Raw genomic sequence first — 20,485 nt, 5'->3', positions numbered from 1 at the left:
TGTTTCGGTCAGCTATTGCTATGTAACAAAGCACCCCAAAACATAAGCCCTGTGTGTGTCAGCTGGAGCAGCTCTGTTTGAGACTATGTCTCTGCACATTGACTCTGTTTTCAACACCAGAGTAGCTTTGCTTCAAAGTCTAGATCCACACAAGCTGATTGGAAGTTTTACTTCCTGTTCCTCTTACTCTTCCAGGACCCACAAACATGCTTTTTCATGGTTAGGGCAAAAGAGTAAGATGGTAAGCCCCTCGAACCAGCATAAGCTTTTGCTTGTACATTAATGCAATGGAAAACCATATGCAATGAAAATCAATAAACCGGAGCATCAAACCTAAATGTGGATGACTCAGAAACATAATACCAAGCCAAAAAGACAGTCTCAGAAGAACCTGGAATGTGTGATTCCATTTTATGTGAGTTCAAAAGGGAGGCTACCCATGCAGCTACTATTGGAATGCATATATTTATCAAGAAAAGCAAAGGAATGATAACCGTGTTCAAAATAGTGATTTCATCTGGAGTGGGGAGAAGGTGTGATGTAAGGAAGTGAGGGCATCGGTAGGTATCATCAATATTGCTGAGTGGTAGTAATCTATTTTTTAATATTTTATTTATTTATTTGAGGGAGAGAGAGCACGAGAGGGGGGAGGGCCAGAGGAAGAGGCAGACTCCCGGCCGAGCAGGGAGCCCGATGCGGGGCTCGATCCTGGGACTCCAGGATCATGACCTGAGCCGAAGGCAGATGTTTAAGCAACTGAGCACCCAGGCGCCCTGGTAATATTCTAATTTTTAATCTGACTGTTATGGAGATGTTTACTTTTTGTTATTAATGATGTTCTAGATCTGCATGGTTATACATTTCAACATATAATAAAAGCCAGTTAGAGAAAAAATAGTGAGTGGGTAAGGCAGCCTCAGCCTTCAATTAGCTTAGAGAACAGTGGGGAGAGAGGTTTGCAAGATACCACACATCATGTTCATGACAGATTTAATGAGTTAGATAGTTTCATTTGTCCTGATTAGTCCCTCAAGTTTCGTGAGCTTAAGTGATCGAGTCCCAGGGAGCAAGGCTGGGATCAGAAGCAAGTCTGACCGCTCTCAGGATCCTTGATGTTCATACCTTTCCTTCCATCTAAACAGTTGAACCATTTCCTATTGCCCTGGATCATTCATTCAGCCGTAAGTTAAAAATCTCTAAAGAACACAGAGTAGGTCCTGCACTTTTTTTGCATCTCATAACTTTTATTTAAATTTCTTCTATCTAGCCAAATGTAGAACAGTACCCCAGGATTTTCCAAACCAAACCAAATAAGAAACCCAAAATATGGAAATGAAAGCCCACGCATGACCGACCGTACATCTGCAAACATTAGGGTGGACAGCATGGTGGCGTGCCATGGGGCAATAGCTGTTTTCTTTCGTCTTTCTCAGCAAACAGGTGTTAAGTGTCCTGGAGCATGCCACAAGAAAAGCTAGCTTTCTATCACTGTCCCTTCAGCAGTGAAGAGGGAGAGAGCTCATTATTGTAGTTGAAATGAAAATAGAATAAAAAAAATATTTTAAGCTTTGGACCCTGATGTGTGTCTTCCTAATTTTTAGTAGAACGTCAAGTACATAGTAGTTACAGAAATTGGAGAAAATAACCAGTATTTTTCAGGTGATTTCATTTCGGTGCAATGTGGGAGTTAGAATTCTGGGCCAGAATCTGGGTAGGAAGATATCTTCATTGATTGGACTCAAGTGGGGCTGGTAGCTGGCTGTGTGACGTGACTTTAGGTGCATCTACTATAACAGGCGCTCCATATGATTGCCAGACACTTGCATTCCAGTGCTCCAGCTACTCCCCAAAAGTTCTCTTACCAGCTTGTTTGGAGATGCTAGCCTCTATTAAACTGACTTGAAATTCCTAATACTTTTTTTTTTCAAGATTTCAACTTTATTGCCTTATGAGAAAGCATTTCCCCCTTTCCACCTGAAATTTTTTTTTGTTGCATTTTTTTTTATTTTATTATGTTATGTCAGTCACCATACATTACATCGCTAGTTTTTGATGCAGTGTTCCATGATTCATTGTTTGCATATAACACCCGGTGCTCCACGCAGAACGTGCCCTCTTTAATACCCTTCACCAGGCTAACCCATCCCCCCAACCCCCTCCCTTCTAGAACCCTCAGTTTGTTTCTCAGAGTCCATCGTCTCATAGTCCAATCGTCTGCCCCTCCGATCTCCCCCCCTTCATTTTTCCCTTCCTACTATCTTCTTTTTTTTTTTAATATATAATGTATTATTTGTTTCAGAGGTACAGGTCTGTGATTCAACAGTCTTACACAATTCATAGCGCTAATACTTGTATTATTTTTTGACCCAAAAGTCATCATTTTCAGAGCTTTTGTTAAAACTAAGATAACCATAGAATTTATTGTCCAAATTGGAAGTTTTTTGAGAGTGAAATGGGGTTATTAATAATTTTACTAAGAAAATAGCACCTGTGAGACTAATGCTATCTTGGTTTGAACTGATTTGCACCTTCTCTAGCTGGTTCCCATTCCAACGTCAATTTGGTTACCTTAGCTGGCTGCCACCTGGAAGGCACAGACCATAAATTTATCCCATTCAGCTTCACTCAAGGTTGAGATTGGCGTACTTTAAATATTTTAATTTTCATTAAAATATTGTTAATAAGAAAATCGGAGGGGAATGTGCACTTGTGCGTGTGTGTTAAGTAGAGCAAGATACAGTTCCTTGACATATCCCATCACTGGTTGCATTTTCAACAAATTTTGCTTGTACTCGTTCAAAGTAATCATAATCAAGATGCATGTTATTTAGTGTATTCCTGGGAACAGAAACTTTTCATACATTTGTATGTAGACAGATGAGTCACGATGCCGGTCAGGAGAGCTTCCGTGCTCAAAAGCTGCTACGCATTTGTACGTATGAGGACCCTGTTCCCATCATTTGACCTGCTCTTGTGTTTGCTTTGCAGCATCAATTGCATCCACCTGCAACGATCCAGGTATGCCTCAGAATGGCACCCGCTACGGGGATAGTAGAGAGCCGGGAGATACCATCACCTTCCAGTGTGACCCTGGGTATCAGCTCCAAGGACAAGCTAAAATCACCTGTGTACAGCTGAATAACCGATTCTTTTGGCAACCGGACCCTCCTACCTGCATAGGTATTGAGCAACAAAAATTTTATATTTCGGAATGAATGCATGTTATTAAAATTGCTCCATAAATGAGTTATTTCTCCAGAAGTATTTCTCCAGAGTTTCGTACATACCCTTTAGCTCAGAGACTATATGGAAATTTTATTGTAAACCTTTAAACCTTATTTTATTAGGTGAAGTAAAGAAAGTGGTTTACTTAATGTTCAGTAATTGACGTTTATCTAACATTTCCTATCCTTAACAAATCTTGTAAAAATATGGGTCAGTCAAATCACTGTAATTTAAAATTCTGGGTGGCAGAAAATTCATAACCCTACTATTGCTATTCTCATTTTTTAATATAAAAACATGCCCTTCAGCAAAACCAACTCAATAAAAAGTACTTTCTTTTTTTAGATGGTTCTTCTATAATATGGGTACATTTTAATAGGATCCTGAAAACCAGAAATTATACTGCTTTGGTCAAAATGAAGATAAAAGGAGAAACATGCTTCTGAAATTCACTAGAATTTGATAGTTTGACCTTATTGAAAGGCTATCAATTGGTTTTGCAGACTTTAGTTTGAATAACTATCCTAATAACTGATAACTAAGATATTCTATCAAAATTATGTTTTTAAGGGCAATATATATTTTTATATAAAATAGTAATTACATGTAGATTGTCCCCTCATTCAATTAAATATTTCACCATAAATACCTATTTCATCTTATTTTTGAAAGAAACTCTGCTAAACTTTACTATTTTAATGAACTGTCATAGTTTAATTTGTACTTCTTTATGATCTGTTTGAAAAATGTAAAAATTAATCTGTGGAGAGAGGAAGTGATAATGCAATGATATGCACATAGTTAATAGGCCATCTTGCATAGGGTGAACTTGAGGGGATTTTGTGATTTAAAGTGTTTTTTATTGTCATATACACAGCAGTAGAGAGATTCTCAGTGGTTCTGTGGAGCTGTGATACACAGCTCGTAACTTATCACTAAGTACTTCAAGTATATTGTGAGGATGCATGAGATCTGATGGATCTGCTTATTAGCATGCTCAACCTTGTCAGAAAGCTGCCTGCATGCGCTTGGTGCTTCTTGCTGAGTCTACATTTTGTTACTTCTGTGGGCGCCATCCTGCATTTTATTTCAAGCCACGTCATCTGGAGACTTGCAAGATTTCTGTGTGTTTCTTTTTTAAGGTAGAGTGATTGCCTATAAATGCAGCATCATTTCAAACCATCAATCTATTTTTAAATTGGGAAAGACACCCCCACATTTTGCATGATTTTAAACGCATGGAGGAGTACATTACAAATCAATGCAACTATCTGTTAAACTCTTAAAGATTATTTCTTATTTGACATTAATTAGACACTTGTAAAATTTGACCATCTTCCCAACTCATCTATCATCTTTTGGTAGTTTATATCTAAGTTATATAATTTTGACCAATGATTAGATATTTTATTAAGTGAATAATCCAGTTCTCAGCAGAGAAAATAGGCAGTGTTTCCTCTGCCTTGAGCATCAGCCCCAGGGACAGGCTCAACTCACTTGCAGGCCATTAAGTATCAATTATGTTGACAGCCAGGCCCACACACATAGGTATTATGTAAATAGAAAAATAGAAAATGTGTATTTGGGAATAAATTAATGTTATCTTTTCATTACACTGTAAACATTTCTTTTCCACCAGAAATGAGGCTTATATCCTCTGTAAGAAACCCATCCATTAGGGCATCAGCTGATCATGTCTTAACACCCATGTAAATTCTGTTCTGCTGACTTAGGACAGTTTTTAATTTTATTTTTAAGCTTTTTCCTTATTAAAAATAATAGATGTTATTAAGAGGAAAAAAAGAGGACAAAAAACTGTCATCTTTCTACCTGGAGGCAAATACTGTTAACATAAACATGCATAAGTAAGCTTCATAATTATTTTATATATGTCTAATCTATTTTTAAAATGTTTATAAGTGACAGCATCCTGCTTATTTTGTAAACTGCACTTTGACTTACCGTACAAAATGAGTATCTTTTTGTGCTACTGTGTATTCTCTGCTAGTTTTTAATGAGTGCACACTATCTCCATGGATCAGCCAACACTGAACACATGATTCCATCTTACTCTACACTTAGGTTGCTTCCGTCTCCTCTCTACTACGAAGACTGCAGAAATGAACCCTCTTGTTGCAAAATGTATCCACGATTATTTATAAATGACGTATTTCTACAAACTTAACGTGCTTCCAGGGCTTTTAAAACATTTTTCAAAACTCTTTCAGTATTGTTGCACCAATTACATTATGAACAGAGCCATGAGTGAGTGTTTATTTTCTCCGAAGGAAGGGAAAAAAATACCACATATTTTTTAATGTCATAATTTGATATGGGCAGAAAGTGATGATTCTTTGATGTTTTAATAGGCATTTTACATTAATAGTGAGGTTGAAGGGTTTTTATTTCGTATTCTTCTTGTTCGTTTGAATTTGTTCTTTATCGATTAGCCTACTAATTTCTTTTCCCCTTTTTATTATCATAGTGTTTTCCTTCCTGTTTTTTTTTTTTTCTCTTTTCTGAAATCTCTTAACCTCTCACCTGTTGGTATATTATTCATATTTACACCTCCTCGTCATTTGCTGCTGTTTTTCTTGTGGATCATTTGGATAGCTCCCTTTCTCCACTTCCCAAAAGACTCCAATGGTGGAGGCACCTCCTTTGGGGGTTTTTAGCTAAGTCTAAATGACTTGCCTCCAGATCAGAGGACACTCACCACTTTCTACTTCTGAGTGACAGATTCCCTCGAAGTCACCGTAATCCCTGTTTTCTTATATAGCTTGCAATCCCTTTTCTCCAAGTCCAACTTGTAAAGAGCTCTGAAAAGCAAGAATTTACCCTAAATTTACAGAAATTCATTTTGTGTCCACATCTTGCCCTGATCTACAGGGTGGCTATTTCAAGACTAGTTTTGTTGTTTAATGGCGTAAACACATAAATGTTCTGATGCAGAAATAAATGTGGATGTGTCTCATTAAAGAGAACTGCTTCATGCCATGGTGGATGAAGGTGTGACTGTATATATAAAGGAGAGGATCCTAAGGATTTCGAAGAAGGCACGGAGGATTGATAGGAATTTGTGGTTTTCATCTTTGTGTCCATACCCTCCGGAGGATTTCCTGGAGCGGCTGAGTCACATTTTGTACTAAATCCTAATGCTATCCAAAATATTTTTTCAAGCTTTCAAATTAAAACCTAATGAAGCTAAAATGAAGAATGTCTGACCCAAAGAGAGAACAAACACAGCAAGACAGTGCTACTTAATTCTACTGGAAGTTTTCAGATAACCTCATTTAGAAATGCCTCCTTGGATCTGTTCGGGATAAGACCAGAATGCCCCTTTGGTTTGCTTAAATCAGTACCTAGTGTCATCCCCCAATTCTTCCTGCTGGCAACACTCTGGTAGCCGATGGCCTGAATCTGTCGTTCTTCATCTTGCAAACCCTGCATGTGGTGGAATGTCCTCAGACCCTGAGGTACCTGTGTGCTCCACCCCCGAGCCACCTGCCACCGTCCGTGCCCAGGCTTTCCACCTGATTTTGTGAGAGGCAGCGTCCTGGGAGAGCTGATTAGACAGGGGTCTCAGCGGAGTTTATTAAAATCAAACTGCATGCTGGGGAAATGTGGGTTTAACCATTTCTGTGAAAATTATATCATTTTACCCTTGAGTATATATCTGAATTCATTATAAATATTTCCTATGATACCATGTAGAGCTTGCCTTTAATGAGACTGAAATTTTAACAGAAAGTACTGGAATATATCTTATTTAAAACATTGTTTTCAGGAGCACTAAATGAGTATTTAAAGACACAGCCATCACAGAAAATTAGAACACATGTACCTTCATATGATTTCCAAAAAAGTCGTGTGTGTGTGTGTGTGTGTGTGTGTGTGTGTGTGTGTGTGTATAAAAGATTACCAATTAGGGTATTTCTTTATCTACTTACCTTTTTTTTCCTATATGCATACATGGCCAATTATGTGAAATAAAATATCTAGTTTAGACGGAGTATTTTAATTTAATTGGGCTGATTTCTTAAAGCAACTTGGTGACAAACCTCAGTATTTGTTATGGAGAACCGTAAACCTAGCACATTCCTGAATGCATCTGAAATGTATATACTTGTGAATTTTGCATTGTTTTCACACCTTCCACATGATGGAAGATTTAACAGAAATCCTATGTAATAAATGAAACCATCCTAAACATTTTGAGGTTTAAGAATGGAAATTGGTTTGTCTCTTAACACTGTTGAACTTCGTAATTGTCATCTTCCTAATAGAAATGTAAACCCAGGTAATTAAAACGTGATAGGTAAAAAAAAAAAAAAGAGTAGATTGATCAGCATCATCTATAGTGCTTTTTTGTGATAGTAACATACTGAGCATTGTGATCACATAATATTTTTAGGATTGACATCCTATCTCAGTCTCTTATTGGTTCTCTATTCCCAGATGTCACTTACACTCTAAATTGTGTCCCAAACCTTACACACATCAGAGGACGTTGAGAAATATGTGGAATAACGTGTATGCGTTCACTCGATAAATATTTCCTGAATACTTGATCAAAAACCATGCCAGGCAATAGTGAAACACAGTGGACTTGAAGCATGCCTTCTAGAACAAACGGGCAATGGCTTTGTGAACCAGAAAGGACAGAAGAATTAGCAGGACCATAAATGATGTTCGTGGGGATTTCTTTCGCCTTCCTGAGTGTTTTTGTGTGTGTTTGTGTGCATCCTAGAAGTGTGGGGGAGTAAAGTAATCTGTAAGGTTTAAGATTATAGCAAGTCATTTGTCAGCAGTTAAAAATCCTCCCTAAAAACAAGACGGGACGTTACATAGAAATCATGAACAAGTCCATGAAAAATGTACAGTCCTCCTGGATCTTCAATTTTCACTTGGAAAATTGCTTAATTCCCCAACACATAGTGTTGGGGTTGAATCCTCACACTGACCAGCACTGTTGCTCTTCCATGACAGCTGCATGTGGAGGGAACCTGACCGGCCCGGCGGGTGTCATTTTGTCACCGAACTATCCACAGCCATATCCTCCCGGCAAAGAATGTGACTGGAGAATAAAAGTGAATCCAGACTTTGTCATTGCCTTGATTTTCAAAAGGTACCATCTTTTGCAGAATCTCTCTTTGGTAGAATGTCAAGTGTCATACCTATAAAATGTCAGTGTCATACCTAAAAATTCCTTCGTGTATCCCTTCACGGACTGCCCGGTTTCACGTTGAATGAAGCCGCTCGATCTCATTCTAATAGATACTACATCAGGCTGCAAGATGACATAAATGGAAATATATTACTTTGCTGTTGAGCATTCTACTTATATTAAGACACACATGACATAGCAAGAATTACTTTTAAATACTATCTTGCATGCAATATGTTCCACATGAGAAGGCTTAATTTACAGAATATTCAAGAAAAGTAATAAAAACGTGATATAGATATACTTAGTATAATTTCTCATCAGTGTCTCCTATTTCTCCACATGCGTGATAATGAATTCATTCCCATCATACATCTTGCCTGATATTCTCAAAGGTAGCCCTTTGCATTTGTGATAATATCTTTATTATCATTGAGATATCATGACTTGATAGAATTTTGAAAATGGAAGTTCCCCCAAATGTGGTTGCTGTAAACTTTGAATTAATAGCCATTACTCTTTAAAAAATTATTAACTTACTCCTGCTAAACTCGATGATGAAGTTTCAAACATTGTGATTATCTTATAAATATAAATTCTATAGGACTATCATATTACCTGTATCTGATATATGATAATTGAATTTTTTTTCCAAATCCAAAGATCTCCACTTTTGCATTTTGATTTTTGAACTAAAGGAAGGGGTGTTTTAAAAAAATAAGTGGTTCTATAGGCTGTGTCCTTTTGACTTCTTTCCAGGGTGAAGTGGTATAATCATATTTATTTGTCAATTGAACACGTTTCCTTTTCTGATGTTTATGTCACCATTCCAGGCCTGGTTGTGATTATTTTCTTTCACTTTCTCCTCCTGATGGGATCTGAATCAGTGTAATTTTAAATGTCTGTGATGCTAAATGTTAAGTAGTTTGATAAGCCATCATGTCTTGAATTTACTCAAGCTGCTATAAATTTACCTCGTGATGAATACTTAGTATGCCACTCAGCTATTACACAAAACCACTGAACATTTGCTGCTATATTTTTGGATATCTTTGTGGGTTTTGTGAATGCTAACTTCTTCCAGTGCTTTCCTTAAAAACCAGGAGACACCACTGGTACCAGGAGATTAAAAATGAATTAACAATTAAAAGCCTTTTAGAAAACACAGAGCCTTATAAGTAGGAGTTTCCTATCTTCCAGTGTGTCACAGTGACTAATTATCAAGGTTCCCAAAGTGCAATCCATGTGCTAAGACAGAAGGTGGTTTTATACAAGAAGAATTTTTTTTCCTACTTATTTTACACACCTCTCTGGAAAAACACTTGAAGTAGAAAATCTCCATGCTTTCTTCCACCTTTTAGATTCTTAAGTCATTAGCTGACCCAATTTCATGGAAAAATCAAACATCTGGGACTTTTAAGACACAGATAACATGTGTGTGCTTAGGTGGGAATGATCCTGAGACCTCACAAACCAGATCTACTTTGTAGGTGGAGGGGAGACCAGAAGCACTGGGTGGGGGACAAGGGTTTCACCTACCCCAGCAAAGCGGGGCTGCCATCGATGCGTGCTGCCCAGATGCACAGCTTCTAGAAGTTGAATAAAGTCAGGTGTGCTTCTAGGGGGCTGGGGGTGGATGGCAGCCAGCCTTACTACCAGTAAAGACAAGGCATTACTTGACCCAGAACATTAGCTCCAAAGCTCATCCTGGCACTTGGGATGACTGGGGAGGGATGGCTCAGCACAGGCCCCTGGACACTGTGGGGCCTATGCTACTCACGCACTGGGACTCAATTTAAATTTGGTTTAAAAGCTGGGCCAGACTTTGGCCTATTATTGGGGTTCATGGATCGTGCAGCTAGCATAAGTAGAATTAAGAATGGATTTTACGGGCGTCTGGGTGGCTCAGTCATTAAGCGTCTGCCTTCGGCTCAGGTCATGATCCCAGGGTCCCGGGATCGAGCCCCACGTCGGGCTCCCTGCTCAGGGGATCTGCTTCTCCCTCTGCCTCTGCTTGTGATCCTTTTCTCACTGTGTCTCTCTCTGTCAAATAAATAAATAAAATCTTAAAAGAAAATGGATGTTACAAATGGAACCATAATGAGTTACAAATTTCACTCCAGACTTTTACACACGGATTATGGTATATCCAGAGAGAGAGAGAGCGAGCAGTCAGAATGCTTTCCGTCTGTGACTTGATGTATTTCCAGTGCTCAAAAATAATCTATCACAGTAATTAGCCACACCAATTATTGGGGGTGCAGTGTGACCAGATTCTAATAACATTCTTTAAAGTATTCAAAAAAAATTCTAATTAAATTCCACTTGGTTGACACCATTCCTGTTGGTGCCTTTATCCTTGCTAATGCCAATCTTTTACTCCTTGTTCATTTCTGATTTCAAGGAATCTGTCAAATAAATAGACGAGGAGACCTTTAACAACTTCCTTTAATAAATATGTCCAGAGACCTCCCACGGGACCCAGTGTAGCCTTGACGTAAAGTGGGATGGCGTGATGCGGGGCTGGGTGAACCAGTGATGTTGGGTCCTCCACGGTGCCCCCTCTTTGTCACTTCCTCCAGAATGCTGTGGGCAATTTCTGGAGGGAGCTTGTGTTCATGCGTCATCACTTGAATCTCCAGAAAAACAAAACCGCGTAAACAAAGCCCATGTTTGTGATTACTAAGACTCCTGACTCCATCCCTATTATCCAAATACGCTGCCAACTAAAAGGAGAGGGAGTGGAAGTGCTCAGAATGAGTCCTTGCTAAGGAAACAAAGGCCCTGATTCAGAGATGGGGGAGAAGTGGAAGGCCAGTCAGGATGCATTACTTAAATACCTCTAATTTGTTGGTTTGTTCTGGTCTCACTGGGGTCTTACCCATCTGCAAGCTTAGTCTTTTATTGAAGTATGTACATTTTTGAAGCTCCCAGACTATCATTAGCCTTCTCATCAAAAATGGCAGAGACACTGAAAGCCAAATCCCACTTGAGAGCTTTGGGGATAACCGGGGTATTTAATACTAGGGGAGAAAGAGAGAGAGAGGAGTGGAGACAGAAGGAAGGGAATGGGAAAGAGAAAACTGAGATAAAGTCAGTGATGGAGAAACACGGGCTGCAGCAGGTGCCTACCCCAGTCTGCACCCTCACAGGGTGACTCCCATCAGCCGATTTACCCAAGCACGGAGAAGCAATTACATTTTTAAGAGTAAAAACAAAGTCAAAGGGAAAGAATTTTTTAAACAAAACTTTAATATAATACCAAAGATACATGTTTTTCAAACTAAAAATATTCACAGAGAAATCAAGTATCAGTGGAACTTCTTCCCTTTTGGGCCCATTTCTTTCAAACCATATTTCATTAGCAATTCCATGGGTGCGGGGAAGAGATACTGTGTCCACGTTATTAGGATTCATCTTCTTACTGATAACTTCAAAATCATACTATTTTCAATACAGTGGTCATTATGTAAAATATTAACAGTATTTACCATTAATAGTTGTTATACGCACTGCTATTTTGATATTTAAATTATCGTTACATTTAACTTTCACGTTCTAATTTTTAACAAGTGTTGCTTGGAAGCAAATGAACTCACTGTGTGATCTCAGCAACTTTCTGGTCTGGAAGATGAGAGATACATATTAGGTGCCTAACCTGATGAATTCTCTTTCCTTTAGTTTCAACATGGAGCCCAGCTATGATTTCCTACATATCTATGAAGGAGAGGACTCCAACAGACCGCTCCTTGGAAGTTTCCAGGGCTCTCAAGCCCCAGAAAGAATAGAGAGTAGTGGAAATAGTCTTTTTCTGGCATTTCGGAGTGATGCTTCTGTGGGCTTGTCGGGGTTCGCGATTGAATTTAAAGGTACTGTGATCAGTTTAATTTGTATCGAGATTTTTCCATTGTAAGCATTTATTTCTGATGTCTTGCATGTCTGTTTAATACATAAAATGCTCACATCCCTGTCATCCGTCTGGGGAAAGACATTTCGATTTTTCCAGTGGAGAAGAAAATCCAGAGACACATGTCTACCTTAGATGAAAGAAAAAAAAAATGAATAATTTCTTTTTCCCCGAATTTATGGCCATGTAAAAATAAATTGCGATTTGTGTACTGAAGGATTTGATGGCATATAAGAATTATTTTAAGATGTGTTTTAATATCTTCTAATTTATTTCATCAGAATGACTAAGTACATCAAAATAGCTTAGATTTAGCTCCATGTTTTTCCATGTGTAATATCTGTGGGCCTTCCCCTGCTCTGGCACCCATGGGTGCTGGTCTGATGAGGAGCCTAGGGCAGGCAGAGATTCCTTGTGTGGTCACCAGACAGGTGTCTCCCACTTCATTTTGGGATCCACCATCCCCGTTACTAAACATCCAGAGAAAACAGAGACAAACTCACAAACAAAAACCACCCTAAACTAAGAGTTTTGCTATAGGATCCATGAATATAATTACACGCTTTCCAAATCCATTTCTCGTGTGAACAAAGAAAATGCAAGGTACATGACTAAGAATTAGAGAATAGGACTTAGTGAAATATCAATGCACAGTAGTGAGTGCTTTGGAAAAAATAATGAAAATATGTATATTTAAACTTATGAGTTACTTATTACTAGTAATTAAATTGTCAAATAAAATGCAAAACACATTTCATTTCTATTAACTCTTCACTGGACTTGTATCTCTTTACATGGTTTTAAGTAGAAAATTAATGTATTTCCCTCTAAACACCAAAACCTACAAAACTGTCTAATTCTTCTTAGAATGTACAATAGAAAAAAAAATTAAGCAATTCAGCATTCAGCGGAGTTCTGGTGCTTTGGGGTTGGGATCTGTAATGTTTATGAATAATTGAAGACAGTACTTTTAAGCATTTACCATATCATCAGGTAGTTTCTCTATTAACAAGTACTCAGAAATGCACTTCACCATGACAATGCCCATTCTATAATGAATTTAAAAAAGCATGACACTGCATCTAAATATAGGGATGTACATTTATCACTGCCTACTTGGACACCGTGTATCCTCCAGGGCATTCTAGAATAGATGATCAATGAGTGAGTGAATAAGAATGGAAGGAAAGACCTGCATCTTTTATTTGGGTTCTCTGGTGACCAGACTAGCCATCTATCTGGTGGCTAGAGCTCTTAATGTTTGGAGAGCTCTCCAGTAGAGGCAGTGAACAAACAAAACTGGCGGAAGACAAGGGAAGGAGCAGTATCTTGCTCTGCCCCAGCACGCACCCCTGGAGGGTCAGAGATGCAGGGAGCAGAAACTACCCTACAGCATGATGAGTAGGAGCTGCGGGCAGCCTCACTGAGCCGCCATCTCTGGCCCCTGGCTGATTCCACCTGCACGCCCCCAGGGCAGGAATACTCAGGGGTGTCTCTTTAAGGACAACGGACACGAACTATGGCAAAACACCGCTCGTTATGAAGTCATTGAGTTAGAAAATGTGACAAACTGTAAGCAAAAACAGTATCTGTGATTTATGGTGGAACATCCTGAACTGACAACTGGAAGAATGAAACCAAAAGATTCCATGCAGTTCATTTGGAGAACTGAAGACCACACTTGCCCTCAGAAACCTAACTTAGTGACACCATGTGGATAATCATGTAAGTGGCATTAACCAGTCAACTAAACTAAAAGAGATTTATAACGAAACGTGATTGAAGAGGCTGAGAAGGCAATGGGCATGTGTGGTAGACCCCTTCTCTGTGGCTTGCTGCCCGGTTCTTGGTGTGGCTGACCGGGGTCCACTGTGTCTGTCCTCAGCAGATGTCCCTCCCCCCGAGCTAGAGCCTCAGGGTCACCCGTCGCCTGATGCTGGATCACCCTGTCTAGGTCATTCCCCTAACCTCCCACATGGTGGGTGTTTTATCCTCTCACCCTGTCACAAGAGGGGTGAGGACAAGGCAATAAGATATTTAGAGAGAGAGAGAGAGAAATACCACATTCACATAACTTTTATTACAGCGTATTGTTATAATTGCTCTATTTTATTGTTAATTATTATTGCTCATCTCTTAGTGTGCCTGATTTATAAGTTAAACTGTCACAGGTGTATATATACAATACAATGTAGTATATGTGGGGTCTAGTGCTATCTGTTGTTTCAGGCATTCCTGGGGGTGTGGGAGGGTGTCCTGAATTGGGGGGCTGCCATGTGTGCAGGCAACACCTGAGACTAGAGCAGCGCTCCTGTCTGCTGGGTGCTTCGTGCGCGCTGCTGGACGGTGGTAAACAATAGCCTCCTAAACAGCAGGAGCGACCCTTCAGGGCCCGCTGGTTTATTTATCCGCTCCTTCTCTGCTTAAACTAACTGTTCCGGGCTCTATATGGGATTTAGGCAGCTACAGAGAGTTAACATGTCACCTACCCTTCAGAACACCCAAATCGGCTTTCGATAAAGTGACTAGAACACTGGTCCCAACACAATCCACAGTTCTCAGGGACGACTCCAATACCAGCCCAATAAAAGCCTGCAAGAAGGTTTTATATTATTTTACATATAATAATACATATTATTGTTTCTGTCATCATAAGTTATATATTCATATAATATACATTTATTTATATATATGTCTGCATACATTTACATGCTTTGGTTATAATGCAGTATGTATATATATATAAAACACATATATTACAATATAATAATATATAATAATGTGTTATAATGTGATACTATAATACATTATAACATAGTAGTAGAATATAATAATGTATATTATAATATATTGACATGTTCGATTAATTAATATATATTATGTATTATAATATATAATGATATAATAATATATTATAATCTATAATATTTTTAGCATATATTGCATTTTGGCCAAAGTATGGAAGTCAGTAAAACAGCATAATAGATTCTTATAATTAAGAATTAAGATTAAATCAGCAATTGCCAAAGATATCTCTGTTTGGCTGATGTTGACACATAGATTTTTATAAATATAATGGAAAATAAGGAATAAATAGTTAAACAGGTCTCTTTTTTTTCCTGCAAAACTTCCCACACTTTGTGCTTTTTTCCTCTTCTAAATATCATCCATTCCTAAGAGAATATACAGTGTAAAGTTTTCAAAACTCATTTCATTATTCATCCTTCATGGCATACCTGCACAATCTCTCAGGATGTTCTTCTTCCAAACACAAGTGTGTAGGATTAGTAATAAGCAGCACATAAACAATCAGTAAGAAAAGATTTAAATAGGGACCAATATTAATCCCAGCCCAAAACAGTTCAGTCTACCCCTTATAATTTTCGGAAATGTTTTATATGTGTGATCAGCACTGGATTTTCTACAATGAATGAAGAAACTGACATGTGTAAACTTTCTACAGGGGAAAAGATTGTCAAGCCAAAAGGAGAGAGCAAAAACATGTTATCCTTGAGCATGTATTCACATTAATGACCCCAATCTCTCTCTGTCTCACACACATACATACACAAGCCAAATTGTATTTTTATAACTTTCAGCTAAAAAATGATGAAAATCTCAGACAACTTCTATATTGATCACTTGAAGATCTATAAAAGTCAGTTCTCGAGCCTTCTGACATTACCAGGAACTTTGATGATGGCATGAAGAATGTTGACATGCACAAGCAAAAAGCAATTCAAATGATGAAATGATGTACAATGTAACTATAGATATATGTTTCCATTTAGAAATATTTTGGAAGGTCTACTGAATATAAAGACATTTAAAATATTAAGGTCACCAAAAGTTAACTGGAATTGACCATATAGCTACAAGTGTCAGAGGGAAAAAAGAAACAGACAGTTTTGTATTTATAGTTGGGAAAAGACAGGCTTTTAGTGAAAGTTTTTTAACTCATCGAGCTCAAGCTTCAGATTCTCAACATTGACAATAGGCTGGTGACAACCCCCGCAGAGGCGTCGTGAGGAGCAGAATTAAAGCGCGCAGTGCCCCCAGCTCAGTGCCTGGTACGGAACAGGCCTGGATTCATGTAGGCAGTTCCTGAAATTAGGTTGGGATGGCAGAGTGGTTATTACAGGACAGATGCAGTGCTTGAGGTTCATCCACCAGCACTTTCCCGGAAAGGTTCACCTGCTATTACCAGTATCAGAAAGCACGCTTAGCTTGCATGAACCAAACCAGTCTTCCTGAGAAATCGCATTCTCTCACGGCTTCCTAACACGTGCTGTGATTTCACGTCAATAGGCTTTAAGTCCAAAGGTCGAAAATGACCTCAACTCTTCCTAAGTCAATGTCTTTGGTTCAGCACTATAATCCAGAGGAGGGAGAAAAAGATGCACAAAAAAATAATGCTGTATTTGTTTAACCTAAATGACAGTAATTCAATAGCAATTCTTCACTAAAATACGGTTAAAAAAAGAAATATATTTTCATTAAATAGGAGTTTTTTCCTATTTTTCTATGATATTTAATTATTAACTGATAATTGTTAACTTGATAATCATTTTTATGACATATCATTATTAATATGAACTTGATAATTAACTAATAGCTTGGTCACTGGTCAATCTGTGAATACTTTTTGAGCCTTTCTTGTATGCCAGGCACCATTCTAGGCACTAAATAAAAAGAGTAAGCCACCAAACGAACAGAAGTTTGTTTCCTGCCCTCATGGAGCTGACATTTATTTCTTCCACAGAGAAGCCACGGGAAGCCTGTTTTGACCCTGGAAATATAATGAACGGGACAAGAATTGGCACAGACTTCAAGCTTGGCTCAACTGTCACTTACCAGTGTGACTCTGGCTATAAAATTGTGGACCCTTCGTCCATCACCTGTGTGATCGGAGCAGACGGAAAACCTGCCTGGAGCCGAGCCTTGCCTTCCTGCAACGGTACGCATGGATTCTGTGTTTCCCTTCAGTAATACTTTTGTTTCGGAATGCCCAATCTCATTTTAAAACGCCGTCACACTTCCCTGCTCTATTCCTCTAACCAGCGGTTGGGGTCGAATTCCGTACATGCTAATGTGGACCAAGAACTTCACATTCCTCCCTCATTTAATGGAACTAGTGTATTGGCCATTGTCATGGGCTTCTGGAAGGGCCGGTATTTTTCTCTCAGATAATTTGGCATTTTTAACGTCTGTGTTTGCATATTCTAGTCCCAAGGTACATAAGAGGTACTAATGCCAGTGTCTAGGGACACTCTCTCCCCATCTCTGTCTTTCTGCGTCTCTAGGTCTCTCTGTGTCTCTCCTTCTCTGTCTCTGTCTCTCTCCATATATATCTATTTATGTGTCATTTTCCCCCCAAAATATCAATCATTGTAATTCTTTATATGGGCATGAAATGAATAAAGCCACGTATTAAAAGGTCCGATCGGCCTTTGCAAAGAGGGCTGTGGTGAGAACAGCCTGGTGGCAGATGCCCTGGGCCGGGCTGTGACAGGAGGTGACATAGATTTCCGGGTCGCTGGCACACTCAGTGTGACTGTAGTCCGTGGTTTCATCAGAGTCTCCAGAGAAGACTCCTCCAGCTGTAGACGGATGACTGGTACCTTCTACTCTGAGAGGGACACACATTAAAAAGAAGATGGTAAAACCCCATGAGTTTGGCAGGAAAAAAAAGTGATTTCCAAGTTATTTTGGAGTGAACTCAAGGACCAGTTTAGTTAGATATATTGAACTTACCCAAAACTTTCCCCTCCCTCAGGACAGCTCACAATGATACTAATACCTTTGACCACATAGGTGGAATTTAAAAATTAGCACATAAAAATTAAAGCAAACAAAACAAACTGGCGTAATGCCCTTGGTTGTACTGCACTGTCTGTGTTTCTGCGTTTATGAACCTGAGGGCTTTTTGGCTAAGGAACCCTGCCTTGCCAGGATCCAGCACCAGTTTCTGGTCCACAGGAAGCACTGCATAGATGGTTCTAGAGGAAATGAATCAACCAGTGAATGGCTGAAAGTAATTTTTAATGGAAAAATCTCAAAAAAAAAAAAATCTGCAGCCTGTTGAATCTTCCTAATCTTACACATTTTAGTAATAAAAATAAAAGTAGAATCCTTGATGCTTCTCTGATTTCAGCGGGTCTGGAAGAGCAGAGCGTGCTGAGAGGGAAAGTTAAGTGTGCTGTGGGCCTCATGCATGGTCTGTGTGTCCACGACGTTTTTCATTAGTGTCTGAACTTAACCGATAAGGTGTGAGTCACAGCATCATACTGTCTTCCACGGGGCATGAGAAAGAAGGCCATCCTAATATATTTACTTTGAAGTATGTGTCAGGTCCTGTGGGTTTTCCTCGTTGCAAATCTATGTTCCCCCCACAGCATTAGCACTATTTCGGCCCAGAGGAAAAGCCACAGACATGGAATCTAGTTCCAGACCAACTGTTAAGTCCCTGGGTGAAGTGGAAAAGTGGCCCCGTGCCTGTGGACCTCTGTGTCCTCTCTACAGGGACAATGGTCATATCCACCCAACACCCTCCACGGGGTTATCCCAATGGTCACATGGAAATTTAGCTATAAAAGATAGACTTAAAATCCACATATATGTATATATTAAAGTTCATAGGGACTTCATATAAATTCCATCTCATATTAAGTACATTTAAAATGCAAGTACCCTTTATAAAATATGAATAATGCCTTATATATAAAATAAAATGCCCAAGAACCTCATAGGTTTGAAAGGGCCTGAGAAATATCATTCATCTCAAATTCTTAAAAAGGAATCTAAAACTTCTGTTTCAATGTTTGCAGTTAATTTTTACATTTCAAAGTTTGAAAATCACTTGTTAAATATGTAAATTATTCTTTTTATATATATACATATATACAGACCTATAAATATAAAGGGAAATAAGCCTGTAAACCTATAATAAAAAAGTATATTACTTATTTATATTGTTAGTAATACATAAACATAAACATATAATATATATTAAGACATATTAAATACATATTAGGAAATATAATACATTAGGAAAAAGTAAATATATTAGGTTAAATAAAAATTAAACATATATTAAATGTAGATTAAATATATGTGTATCATGTATATGATACATGCACATATATATGTAAAATAATATGTATATATAAAAAGCAAATTTATAAGGGAATTTTGTAGATTTTTAGCTCTAGGCAACATAAGTTAGTTTTGAATTTTAAATCATGATCAGAAAGGTCAATTTATGAATCCATGCTTTCCATGTTTTTTTTTATTGTTTTTAAAGATTTTTATTTATTTATGTGACAGAGAGACACAGCGAGAGAGGGAACACAAGCAGGGGGAGTGGGAGAGGGAGAAGCAGGCTTCCCGCTGAGCAGGGAGCCCGATGCGGGGCTCGATCCCAGGACCCTGGGATCATGACCTGAGCCGAAGGCAGATGCTTAACCAACTGAGCCACCCAGGTGCCCCTCCTTGGATCTAATTAATGAAAAATGCTGAACAGCTACATATTTAAGTTATTTTGTGAGTTGCTTTGGGAGATTGAACAACATTAAAGTTGTGGGTCCTTCTAGCTAAGTTTACTAAAAACTAGAATAATAGGCATCTGGGAGGTGAACACAGTGGAGGGCACTGCAGGAGGGGAGGCTGAGGGGCTCCAGCTGGAACACATAGGAGGGGTAAGGTGTGAGCTCACGCCCCCGTCAGGGAGTGGGTCCTGTTAGTGGGGGCCCCGTGTCCCGTCCCTGTCCTGCAGGAGGGCCCCAGGGATGTGGGTGTGGAACCCAGCTAGCCGCCTTGTTCTGCTCTCACACTGACAGCCACCAGCCCCTTAGCTCCTGAAAGGCCTAGCGAGTGCACACCGACAGGCCATAGTCCAGGGGTCATGGGCTGCCCACAAGCTACCTGCCTGGGTCTTGAGGACCCTCATGGTTTGGGAAGGAGTTTCTCAGGGCGGGGCTAGAGTAGGGAGTCAGGGTTATCCATCTAGAGGCAGCCAAATCCTAGCTTCACCACCCACGGTTCAGAGGGTAAGAATACCTGCCTAACCAGTGCTGGGAAGATTTAATGGGATATGAATAAGGCTACCAAGCAAAGTAGATGCTCAATAAATAGAACATCTTGATTCTATATGTAAATTTTATTCTATATGTGAATTTTAATCTATA

General features: G+C 38.9%; 1 protein-coding gene across 1 annotated transcript in view; it reads left to right on the top strand.

Moving 5' to 3' along the window:
* Positions 1 to 20,485, top strand: part of CSMD1 (CUB and Sushi multiple domains 1) — a 1,681,733-nt gene that overhangs the window by 1,416,716 nt on the left and 244,532 nt on the right. Inside the window, exons 30-33 of the mRNA XM_088021297.1 lie at positions 2,989 to 3,180; positions 8,215 to 8,353; positions 12,074 to 12,261; positions 17,062 to 17,256. Coding sequence (XP_087877423.1) covers positions 2,989 to 3,180; positions 8,215 to 8,353; positions 12,074 to 12,261; positions 17,062 to 17,256 — 714 coding nt within the window. The remainder of the gene's footprint in view (positions 1 to 2,988; positions 3,181 to 8,214; positions 8,354 to 12,073; positions 12,262 to 17,061; positions 17,257 to 20,485) is intronic.

This window comes from Eumetopias jubatus, unplaced genomic scaffold, assembly GCF_037043125.1.
Source record: "Eumetopias jubatus isolate StellerSeaLion01/CBP00866 unplaced genomic scaffold, mEumJub1_p1.0 scaffold_2, whole genome shotgun sequence".
Taxonomy (NCBI): Eukaryota; Metazoa; Chordata; class Mammalia; order Carnivora; family Otariidae; genus Eumetopias; species Eumetopias jubatus.
The sequence above is the reverse complement of the archived record's forward strand: the minus strand, read 5'-3'. Positions and strand labels throughout refer to the sequence as shown.